The sequence below is a fragment of the Bufo bufo genome, chromosome 4 (genome assembly GCF_905171765.1).
Source record: "Bufo bufo chromosome 4, aBufBuf1.1, whole genome shotgun sequence".
Lineage (NCBI taxonomy): Eukaryota > Metazoa > Chordata > Amphibia > Anura > Bufonidae > Bufo > Bufo bufo.
In genome coordinates this window covers 494,879,767-494,892,839 of record NC_053392.1, presented here as the reverse complement: position 1 = coordinate 494,892,839, position 13,073 = coordinate 494,879,767, and the positions used below count along the sequence as shown (strand labels likewise).

Genomic DNA, 13,073 nt, shown 5'->3' with positions numbered 1-13,073 from the left:
CACTCTCAGATACCTCATCATAGAAATTGGTCAGTTTTGGAATGGACACCTTTAATTCTCCTTCAGTGGCAGATATGAGACTCTTTGCTTGAACAGCCTCAAACATGCCTGCTACTTCCATGATGGCTCTTAATCTGGTCTGGAGTTCCAAATGAAAGCGATCAATGCACTCAAACATCGCCCTCTTATTTTCTTCTTGCAGACTTGGGCTTCCAGCATCTCTTGCCAGTTCCCCTGCCATCCTCTTCTTGAACCTGGTTCTTCTCTATACTGCAATTTCATATTAATCAGCTTTTAAAAGTGCCTGCTGAATTGCATTTTCAACTAGGTGACTGAGCTCCTCACACAGAAAAAGTCTTAGTGTCTCAAGCTTTGTCACCACTTTATCGAGACTTAAGCCCTTAGTCTGCAGGTACTGCTGTGCATCATTAACTTCCCTCAGTACATCAGACCAGAAATGCAGGTAGCATAGAAAAGTAAAGTCACAGACAGCAGGTAGAAGACCTTGTGCTGCTCCTCTTGTGTCCATATTTTCACATGGTTCACAAAGAGCTCCAAGTGCCGACACGAACATGTCAAATTTTTCTTTTACTGGCTTAACTGCGGCATAATGAGCACTCCAGCATGTTGTGCATAGTCTTTTTACTGACACTCCAGCATGGTCAATTAACACATCCCATCGATGGGTGGAAGCAGCAAAAAAAGAAAACATTGTCTGCAGAGTTCCAAAAAAGGTCACGCAAGATGCATTTTGAGCAAAAGAGTGCTGACCACACAAGTTAAGGGAATGGTCCACACATCCATTAAAAATAGCCTTCCTGTTTTTCCCCTTCAGAATGGATTGTACACTTCCATGGATTCCAGCCATAGTAGCAGCATTATCATAACCCTGAGAGCGGCACATCATTATGTCGAGTCCATCACTTTCTAATTTTTGAAGAATGTCAGAACTGAGGTCAGCAGCTTTTTTTCCCCTTTAAAGGGAAAAATCCTAAAAAAACTTTTTTTACCTCAACTTTCCTGTTGGTGATGTGTACATATCTGATCACTTCAGACATCTGATCAGTATGCGATACGTCAGGCGTGCTGTCAAACATGATGCCAAAGTACTTTGCAGACTTTATGTCCGTTACAATCTTCGCCTTCACATGATTTGCCAGGACACTTATAAACTCATTCTGAGTTTGTGGAGAAAGATAGGAGACAGACATGTTAACTTTACAGGTGTGCTGCTTTAACTTAATTAGGTGTTCCTTCAGTACCGGATCATACTTGGAAAGCATCTCAACCATCTCAAGAAAGTTTCCTTTATTCAAAGAAGACTCATCTTCCTTGTGACCACGAAATGCCAGATTCTGCTTGGCAAGAAACAATGTAATATCCAGCAATCTGTGCAAAATGTCCCTCCACTTTTTCTTCTCAGTCTCCATCGTAGAAATAGTTTGGGCATCAATGGTTTCATGCAGCCTCAGTCCTGCTGCCAAAGTTTTCCACTTTTCCAGACAGTATAAGTGCTCTTCGGATGTCTCATGATTATATACCTTTGGGCTCAGTTTCCACCACTTCTGAAACCCAGTGACAAATTTGGATGTTGTATCTGTAGTACAGCTGGTAAAGAGTCGGCAACAAAAGCAATATAAATTCCCGCTGACAGGTGAGTAAACCATCCATGTCCTCAGAATTTTCTCTCCATTTGGCATGATCTTGTAAAACCACACTTTTGAAAGTTGGCGCACTTCTCCCTTTGATGCAGCTTTTTCATCTGGCCTTTGGGTGACACTAAAAGGACCATCTTGGTTCTGGAAAGAAGCACTTCCTCTTTTCACAATTTCTACCCGAAAATGATCTGGAACCGGTATCTCCCAGAAGGACACATCAGATAAAATTTGCAAATCTTTCTCCGTAACTGCAGTCATGTCTTTCATAGTATACGGACTATGGCTTGAGTCACTTTCAGCACTCTCTTCTGCTTCAGATTCTGTCATTTCCATTCCTTGCTCTTCTGCTTCAAATTCTTCTATTTTCCCTCCTCGCTCTTCTTCAGATTCTGCCATTTCCACTTCTTGTTCCTCTGCAGAAAGCTTTCTAGCAAAAGCATCAAAAGAATCAGCTTGATCAATTGGCGGAGTGTCTTTTGATGAACCCTGGCCATCATCTGGTCTTTTGACATACTTGAGCATGGATCCAGCAAGGGTTTTGATTGCTTGAATTTTTGCCTCTTTTGTTCTCCTTTGCTGGAATCCACTTGGCCTCTTTGACTTATGCACTCCATGTGGCATGGTGGAATATTCGCTTAGGAATTCAGACTTTGCTTTCTGAAATCCATTTGAAAAAAGGACAGCATGAAAACATATAATTTGTCTCTTGTGCTTCTCATATTTTGCTAATGGTATGGATAAACCATATCATACACCGTCGTTTGGTTTAACTTTGTGGGGGGGGGGGGGGGGGTTGCCGAGCACCCACCCGCAGTGGCGGATCCAGAGCTCGGTCTCAGGAGGAGCACTTCCAGATTGTTTTGTGTCGGCAGACAGAAAATAATAGCAGGCTCAGGCTGGGAAGGCAACTTGAATTATGCTAAAATCATTGGGCTAGGGCCATTTTAAAGGGTTTCTACCACCAGAAATACTGTTATGTAGCTGACTGATATAGCGATGCGCTAATGTCAGCACTACATAACAGTATGTTTCTAACATTAGTCCCTGCAGCCGTTTTTGTTAAAAATGCACTTTTATAATATGTTAATGAGCCTCTAGCTGCTATGTGGGCGTAAAATCAGCACCTAGAGGGCTCCGTCCACTCACGCTTTATCCCGCCCAGGTCCTGTGTTCTGCCCGCCCAGCTCCTCTTGATTGATGCCACTGTTCCCTGCATCGTTGGCGAAATCCCGCTCCTGCGCCGTTCACTTCGTTCTTCGGCGCAGTGCGAGTGAATGATGCGATCCTCACTGTGACGTAGTCGGCGCAGGCGCAGTGAGGAAGCCGGCACCAGGATCGCATCATTCACTCACTGCGCCTGCGCCGAAGACCGAAGTGAACGGCGCAGGCGCGGGATTTCGCCAACGACGCAGGGAACAGTGGCATCAATCAAGAAGAGCTGGGCGGGCACAACACAGGACCTGGGCAGAATACAGGGTGAGTGGACGGAGCCTCTAGGTGCTGATTTTACGCCCACATAGCACCTAGAGGCTCATTAGCATATAATAAAAGTGCTTTTTTAACAAAAACGGCTGCAGGGACTAACATTAGAAACATACTGTTATGTAGTGCTGACATTGGCGCATCGCTAATGTCAGTCAGCTACATAATAGTATTTCTGGTGGTAGAAACCCTTTAATGAACTCTTTTAGTATGGCAGTCGATTTGCATGTGGTCATCACAGGACTGTCATGCCGGCCATTAGGCCATAGTAGTGTCACTATGACACTATGGCCGGTGTGATGGTCCCGTGATGACCACATGCAAATTGACTGTCACACTAAAAGATTAACTGTAGGCTATATTACAGAAGGCTGGTCCTGGTGGTCAGTGGTGTGGCCTGTGTTCTACAAGGCTAATTTACATTACTGAGAAATACAGGGCACACTACAGCATAATATACTGGAATCTACAGTATACACTGTAAATATATCAGTCCTCAAACCAAATAATAACACCGCCATACAATGACCAGATAACACCTACATACAGTGACTGGATAACACCGGCATAAAGTGACTGGATAACACCTCCATACAGTGACTGGATATAGGATATAAGGGGGCCCAGTATAGAGCAGTGATGGTGAACCTTTTAGAGACTGAGTGCCCAAACTGCAACCCAAAACCCACTTATTTATAAAAAAGTGCCAACATGGCAATTTAACCTGAATACCAATATGGTCTGTCTTCTATGTACTTTATCATTTACATAGCTATAATATCCTGCCTACAGTTAATGCGCTGCCTGTGCTGTTTATAGCGCACCCTGCACTGATGAATGGCAGAAAAAGTGTAAGGCAAATTGGTACACCCATAGACTTTTTCCCAGGGTGTGGGATGGGTGCCCACAGAGAGGGCTCTGAGTGCCTGATATCTCTCCAGGTCCAACCTGGAGTCCAGGTTAAAATTTGGAAATGCCCCCCGCCCCCAAATATAATTAAGTAGGCGCAAAGCGGCAGCATGACAGAGTGTGGATTTGGCATCAGCATGAGGAGACCACAGAGTGGCCCAATGACAGAGTCTATAGTTGACGTCAGCAGCAGCAGTGTCAGGAGAAAGCCAACAAGTGGCACATTGACCGAGTCTGGAGTTGGCAGCATCAGGAGAAGGCCACCGAGAGGCAAAATGACAGAGTGAGGAGTTGGCGGCAGTATGAGAAGGCCAAAGAGTGGCACAATGATAGAGCCTGGAGGTGGCCACGCTGCTTACCTCCTGACTTTGGCAATAGCAATATTTTTACAGCACAGTACGTGTCCCCTATATTTTTATATAATAAATAAAGAGTCCCACAGTACATAATGTGGGCAAAATATACCTAATTACATAACATTCTCAATACATAAACTTATTTTTATGTGGAAAATGGTGCCAGGTGGTGTACCATAATAAAAATGCCAGGGTACACCCCCTGGCACCTTAGAGTATCACTAATAAAAATGTAAAATAGCCTTTTTTCACAAAAAAATAAATGTATTTATTGGGAATGTTATGCAAGTAGGTATATTTTGCCCACATTATGTACGGTGGGACTCTTTGCACCGGCCCTGTCACGTGGACGTGACCAGAGCCTGTGCAAGGATTTTTTGGCAACACAAGCGAAGCTACATCTCGGTGACCCCCCTCCCCGCCCGCAGCTCACCTGGTCCTGGTTCTGTCTGCAGCAGCTGGCTTCTCCTCTGTGTGGTCCTGATATCTTCTCTCTGCTTCAATCTGGTTTGAGGACTGTACTTTTCGCCCTATAAGATGCACATAGGTTTTAGAGGAGTATAATAAGAAACAATATTTTCCATTATACCTCAGGTCAGACCCCCATATCAGCCGTCAGCACCCCATCCATCATGCCCATGTCAGCCGTCATGCCCCTATGTCAGCCATTATGCCTTCATGTCAGCCGTCAGCACCCCATGTCAGCCGTCAGCCATCAGCCCCCCATGTCAGCCCCCATCCATCATGCCCCCATGTCAGCCGTCATGCCCCTATGTCAGCCATTATGCCTTCATGTCAGCCGTCAGCACCCCATGTCAGCTGTCAGCCATCAGCCCCCCATGTCAGCACCCCATCCATCATGCCCATGTCAGCCATCAGCACCCCATCCATCATGCCCATGTCAGCCGTCAGCACCCCATCATGCCCATGTCAGCCCCCATCCATCATTACCCCCCATGTCAGCCGTCAGCCATCAGCCCCCCATGTCAGCCATCATGCCCCCATGTCAGCCGTCAGCACCCCATCCATCATGCCCATGACAGCCGTCAGCCCCCATCCATCATGCCCCCCCATGTCAGCCGTCATGCCCCTATGTCAGCAGTCATGCCCCTATGTCAGCCATCATGCCCTCATGTCCGCCGTCAGCACCCCATGACAGCCGTCAGCCCCCATCCATCATGCCCCCCCATGTCAGCCGTCATGCCCCTATGTCAGCCATCATGCCCTCATGTCCGCCGTCAGCACCCCATGTCAGCCATCAGCCCCCCATGTCAGCACTCCATCATCATGCCCATGTCAGCCGTCAGCCCCCATCCATCATGCTCCTTATGTCAGCCGTCAGCACCCCATGTCAGCAGTCAGCCATCAGCCCCCCATGTCAGCACCCCATCCATCATGCCCATGTCAGCCGTCAGCACCCATCCATCATTACTCCCATGTCAGCCATCAGCCCCCCCATGTCAGCCATCATGCCCCCCATGACAGCCGTCAGTCCCCATCCATTATGCTCCCTAATGGGGGACAATGTTGGAGTCTGCGCCATCAGGGGGGGTGACATGATGAGGGACAATGTTGGAGTCGGTGGCACAGACATTTCTTCTCTTCCCCTCCAGGCTCCATGGCACAGACATGTTTGTACATTTTGTCCCCCATCTCCCCCTCTCTGTTACAATTACAATACATTTACAGTGTCAGTACCTGATATATCACTGGGGTCTGGCTGGAGTGGGGTCGGTCTGGTCCTGGCTCCAATCTCAGCTGGCCTGGCTCTGCCTTAAGGTGTCTTCTCCTGGGTCCAGACTAGAGTCCAGCAGGGTCGGCCAAGTTCCAACAGCATGCCACTGTGTTCTTCTGCTGCCAGCCTGGAGGGGCAGCTTTTACAGGCCACAGCAGCTCCGCCTCCTCTCCTCCCTCCGCCGCGGCCCCACTGACAGTCAGTGACGCCTCCTTTGGCCTGAGCCGGCACACATGTATGCAGGACAGCCGCAGGCCCGCTGCCTGCACTGTAAGTAAATAGTATGTAAGGCCCCCGGCCGGACTTACTGCCGAAGTGCAATTTCAATGTGTTACATCATTTAATTAATCACCTTGGTAGGTCTGGCTGGCGGCTGCTGCTACAATGGGGTGTCACCTGCCCCCTGCGGGGGGCGGGTGACACCCCATTGTAGCAGCAGCCGCCAGCCAGACCTACCAAGGTGATTAATTAGTAACACAATGAAATTGCACGTCGGCAGTAAGTCGGTCCGGGCCTCCGGCGGGGGCGGGTGACACCCCATTGTAGCAGCAGCCGCCAGCCAGAAGGTGATTAATTAGTATACACAATGTAATTGCACTTCGGCAGTAAGTCAGTCCGGGCCTCCGGCGGCCGGGTGACACCCCATCAGACTGGTGTCACCCGGTGCGGCCCGCACCCCCCGCACTCCCCTTGCAACGCCACTGGCTATCAGTAAACCTTTCTGGGATATATTGTTTCACATGCGGTTTCAGGGAGCCGCTATCTAATAGCGGGAGACTCCCTGAACCTCCGGGAGACTTGAGATCCCTGAGAGATACCAGAACAGTCCTAAAGTCCAGCTGTCAGAATAGAGCCGAGTTTAGCACAGCAGAGAGAGAAAGCAGAGTACTCAAGTTTGCCTGCCATTTTATGCCAAAGCCTGCTGGAACCAAGAGGAAGCCTGAATATTGTCTGGATACACCATTACTCTCCCCTTTATTGCTTCGGAGCTAAACCCTGGGAATCATCGATATCCAGGTAGGAACAACGTGACTCACATAAAAAACGATTGAGGCCGCACCACACCACTCAGCATCCTATAAACGCGTTTGGCCCTGGGGAGCGGCACCTTGCACCATGAGGAGAGGAAAAGGGTGCACCCCCATACTGCACAGCTCAGGGAGCACCAGAGTGAGAACTGCTACTCTGACTACTTCTACTCCTATCTGTGCCACCACTACTACTCCTGTCTTCTCCCCCTCTCTCCTCTCCGGTCGCTGTGCAGTGGTGGGAGCTCGCTCTCAGTGCTGGGAGACCGCTTAAATGCCTGGACAAGCCATCCCCCTCCCCCCCTCCTCAGGCTTACATTATCTTGTTGTGGGAGTAACTGCTCAGATGGTTCCATACTTCCATTTCATCACTGCATATGACTGGGGGTTAAAGTTCTTTTGCAGTCTCTACTAGGTTTTCCTCCAGGATTGCCCTGTATTTAGCTCCATCCATCTTCCCATCAACTCTGACCAACTTCCCTGTCCCTGCTGAAGAAAATTATCCCCACAACCATGGGTGTAGGAACCCCCAAAAATCTGGGGGGGACAGCATTTTTGCTCGCCGGGTATATTCTTATTCAGTAAACTGCGAGTTGTTTATATCGTTAAATTTTAAGTGTGTGTGTGTGTGTGTGTGTGTGAACCCCTTCCCCCCCACACACTTACAGTTCTGAAGACTCAGGGGTGCTGGCTGGCTTGCCTGAGGTGCTGGCTGGCTTGGCCAGGCAGAAGGAGTGTGGGACTGTGAGGCATTTTTCTCCAAGCTGCTCCGGATCAGTGCTCTGGGCAGCTGGGCTCCGGGCTGGAAGTGGGCACAATAAGAAAAAAATATGTTTCATTACACCTCAGGTCAGACCACCAATCAGACCCCCAATGTTAATCAGACCTCAGCTAACAGCCCCAATAAGATCCCCAATGTTAATAAGACCTCAGCTCAGACCCCAATATGAATGACCCCCAATCAGACCTCAGATAAGAGCCCCAGTGCCTCTCATCAGCCCCCCAGTGCCTCTCATCAGCCCCCCAGTGCCTCTCATCAGCCCCCCAGTGCCTCTCATCAGCCCCCCAGTGCCTCTCATCAGCCAGTAATAACAGCCCCCCCAATCATGTGCCAGTAATAACAGCCCACCCAATCATGTGCCAGTAATAACAGCCCCCCCAATCATGTGCCAGTAATAGCAGCCCCCCCAATCATGTGCCAGTAATAACAGCCCCTGTAAAGGGAGAATATTAGTCACTAATATTTATGCAAATATCAGTGATTAATATTCATAAATAGGAGGAATCGTCTATTGATGACTCCGCCTATTTATACCTTTATATAATAAATACAATATTTTCACTATACCGTACGCTAATCACTAAGCTAGCTGCATGCGCCTTACTAGACTAACTATCGCCAATAACTACACGCCACACAGATAGTTATAAACCAAACATAGTATTTATTAATACTAAACAATACACTATGCACGCAATGCACTAACAATACAGCACTAAATATACCAGTACTAAACTATACTACACGTTCCCAAATTCCACCCACAAACTATCTATACAATACACACATTCAATATTAACAGCCCACCCACCTGGTACTATATACTATCCCTATGGGGTAGACGAAGGTTAACGGTGGTCTTACAGGGGTGTAAGCCGACCACAAAGCACAAATACAGTGATAGGACCGCGGGAGGGGAAATAGGGTAAATCAGGGATCAGGGCAGCAAGGGGTGTAAAGGGTTACCAGGGGTGTCCAGGGGTAATAGGGTTGAGTATAGGGTTGTAGGATCACCAGGGGTAATAGGGCTAATAGGTAGGGATATAGATGATAGGGCTAATAAGGGGAGTAGGGTTACCAGGGGTAATAGGACTAATAGGTAGGGATATAGAGGGTTACCAGGGGTATATAGGGTAGGGTTACCAGGGGTGTGTAGGGTTACCAGGGGTGTATAGGGTTACCAGGGGTGTATAGGGTTACCAGGGGTGATAGGGCTTATATAGGTTGGGATACAGATAAGGGGCAATAGGGAACAAGGGGTGTATAGGGTAGGGTTACCAGGGGTAATAGGGCTAATAGGTAGGGATATAGATGATATATATATATATATATGATACTTAGTTGCTCGTTCGTCCAGGGGTTGCTCGTTCGTCTAGGGGTTGCTCGTTCGTCCAGGGGGTCTCCTTCAGTGGCGGGGGCGGCACGGCTCTTCTCCCTTGTGCTGGGTCCGCCAGATATTTATATCCGGCGGCCCGCACTGCCGCACCGCCCACAAGGTGGCGCGCGCGCGCACCATCATTGGAGACACGTGGGCCTCCTGAACGAGCGCATCGGGGCCGCGCTACATGCCAACAGGCGGGGGAAGCCTTTGATCTCCCGCCTGTGGCACTCTGCATTCCGGCCAGCGAGATGTTAATTTCGCTGCCGGAATGCGCATAATAGAAGGAGAGGAGGCTTCTCCCCTTCTTCTATCATGTTTAATTGTCTCCAGCGGCGCTGGCGACAATTATATCAAAGGGCTCAGATTCTGTGGAATCCGAGTCCTTTGTAGTTATCAGGATGACCGGACCTTAGTCCGGTCATTCTGATCAACCAGATTGCATCTGTGTGAATGCTTGGGGGACATTCACACCGATGCATCTGGTTTCAGGCGTATGGAGAGGGGGGAATATTGTATAATATATATATATATATTGTGAGAGAGTGACTGGAAAAGTAGTAGAGAATCGTTATATTTCCCCTAGGTTTCTTTCATATACCATGTACTATGCTACAGGAGGTGGATATCTCAACTAGGAAACCTGGGTGAGATATCAGAAATCCAGGAAAAGATGGTCTGCTTTAGCAAAGCATAGTTTGCAGAGGACTTTGGTAAATTGTGTTGTCGGGCCTGGATTTCAATGGAATGAGGATGCAGGTTGGTAGCGGGGCTTCTCATTCCCTTCCTGTCCAGAACAGGTTTCATATAGAGCTCTCAGCCAGGTGATGGAGCTCAGCTCATTTCTGGGCTATAAAGGTTTGCACTGAGCATGTCTGGGTGGGGACTGGTTGAACTGACTGGCTTTCACCATTGCTGCTGAAGTCTGTGCAAACAACAAAAAGGACACTGTAAGTTTATTTTGAATTGTGTCGTGTGGCTGGTAGTAGGCCGCCCGTATAGCAAGGGTGATTTTATGTTTAGTTAGTGCTCAGCCGAGCAGGAATTTATTTTGTGTCTTTGCCTGAATGTAAAGGCCTTATATTTTGTTTGTGGATGAGAATAAAGAAAACAGGCAAACCCCTGTGTGAACTGTGCCATTGTGTCACTGTCTCTGACTGCTGTGCCTACTACTATTGACCTGATCCCCACATATGGTGGAGGATGCGGGCACTTGGATCCAAAAATGCAGTCTTAAAGAGACAGACACCTAAAAAGTTTGTTGCACAGACCTGCCAGTTCACTTCACAGCTGGTGTAATAGAGGACTTTGGCAAACAGTTTGGACAAGCCATTCTTCAACAGCAACAGCTGATTTTGCAGCAGCAGCAAACCTATGCACAGGCTGACAAACGACAGCACCAGGCACAGGCCAGGCAGGATGATATGAATCGCCAATTAATGGAGAAAATGGCAGTGCTGAGTGAGGCAATGGCGGCTTTGCGACTTACCGGTGAAAATGCTGCTGTGTCAGGAAGCCGGGGAGCGTTGCCAACAGCACGGGCTGCGGTACAAAGTTCACTCCAAAAGATGACGCCCACAGATGATGTGGAAGCCTATCTCATGGTCTTTGAGAGAGTAGCAGAGCGTGAAAAGTTACCAGTCGACCAGTGGGCGGATGTGGTGGCGCCTTTCTTAACTGGGGAACCGCAGAAGGCCTACTACGATTTGGGTGAGCCAGAGGCGAAAAATTATGCAAAACTTAAGGGTGAGATACTTGCTCGACTTGGAGTAAACATGCATGTGCGTGCAGGCCGTGTGCACAACTGGACTTTCTCTGAGAGCTTGCCACCCCGTTCACAGATGCACGATCTGATCCATCTTGTGAGGAAATGGCTGCAGCCTGAGGAGAGTACCCCAGGTCAAATTGTAGAAAAAGTTGTCCTGGATAAGTTCATCAGGTCAGTACCCCCCAAGATCCAGCGCTGGGTTGGACAAGGAGGACCTACAACTGCTGACCAATTGGTGAGTCTCGTGGAGCAGTACAGTGCAACAGAGGACCTACTCCAAGCATCTTCCAGGTATGCCAGCCCCAGGGACAGCAGGTCACCGAAGTCTACTGGTAAGACTGTACCAATTGCTAGAGACATGAGAAATGCTTTAAGGGGAGATGGCTCAAAGGGGGAGCCAGCTGTGCCACGTTCCGCTGGGACCTGGAGGTCCAGGCCAGGGTCCCAAAATGGGGAACAGTGCCGTGTACAGTGCTGGCGGTGTCATGAATTTGGACATGTGGTTGCTAATTGCCCCCTCACAACTGAGCCAATGGACTGCAATATGTCCAGACGTATTTCTCTGTTTGCACAACCCGTGTATTCTGCAGAAACTGTGTCTAAGTTAGAACCTCAAATGTGTACTGTGTCCATAGGAGGTTGTACAGCTGAGGCGCTGTTGGACTCTGGGAGCTTGGTGACCTTGGTACACGGCTCTCTGGTAAACCCTGGGACATACAGTGGACATACTGTTGGGGTACTGTGCATACATGGAGAAACCAGAGAGTACCCAACTGCTCGGGTCACAATAGAAACTCCATGTGGTGTATCATGTCATGAAGTGGGTGTGGTTAAATCACTAATGCATAGTGTGATACTGGGAAGAGACTTTTCCCTATTCTGGGACTTATGGCAGAGCAGAAATGTAACCTGTGGAGAAAATCTGACTGATAATGTGTGTACTGAGGTTACCCCTGAACCCTATGACCCCGATTCTGAGGTTCCCACAGTAGGGGTGACCACTGACGAAGTTGATAATTTTCCTCTAGCCGTTCTAGCTGGTGATACTGAAGATGTGGGGGGGGTTCCTGATATGCCTAATTTAGAGGTGTCTCGTGACAATTTTGGGACTGCTCAGCTCAGAGACCCCACTTTGACACGATCAAGGGAAAATGTGAAGGTGTTGAATGGTGTACCACAGTATCCAGGTGCTGATGGTGAGTTTCCCCATATGGCTGTTAACCAGGATCTATTATACCGGGTAGATAAAATACGTGGGGTAATTGTTGAGCAACTGGTGGTGCCCCAACCGTATCGCAGACTGGTATTGGATCTAGCACACAAGCATGTGCTGGGAGGTCATCTTGGGTCTGAAAAGACCAGAGAACGCATCCTCCAGCGTTTTTTTTGGCCAGGGATTTTTTCTGAGGTACAGAGGTTTTGTGAATCCTGCCTAGAGTGTCAACTAACCTCTCCTGTGTCACGTTTTAGAAGTCCTTTGGTACCCTTGCCCATTATAGAAGTACCATTTGAAAGGGTGGCCATGGATTTGGTAGGCCCTGTTGTAAAATCTGCACGGGGACATCAACATATACTTGTAGTGTTAGATTACGCCACACGCTATACTGAGGCAGTGCCTTTACGAAACACCTCTGCTAAGCTTATTGCCAAGGAGCTTTTTTACATGTTTTCTCGCACAGGCATACCAAAGGAGATCCTTACGGATCAGGGGACTCCTTTCATGTCCAAGGTCACTAAAGAAATGTGTAAGCTCTTGAAGATTAAACACCTGCGTACTTCCGTGTATCACCCTCAAACTGATGGCCTAGTTGAAAGATTTAACAAGACACTGAAGGGCATGTTAAAAAAAGTGGTTAGCAGGGATGGAAAGGACTGGGATTGTTTATTACCTTATTTGATGTTTGCAGTTCGGGAAGTACCGCAGTCCTCAACAGGTTTCTCCCCATTTGAGCTCTTATATGGCAGACACCCACGTGGT

General features: G+C 48.4%; 1 protein-coding gene across 1 annotated transcript; it reads right to left on the bottom strand.

Moving 5' to 3' along the window:
- Positions 1 to 283: 283 nt before the first annotated feature.
- Positions 284 to 2,279, bottom strand: LOC120999283 (zinc finger MYM-type protein 1-like). Its single transcript, XM_040430154.1, is given in 2 exon segments — positions 284 to 976; positions 978 to 2,279. Coding segments are annotated over 2 exon segments (1,995 nt in total).
- Positions 2,280 to 13,073: the final 10,794 nt, after the last annotated feature.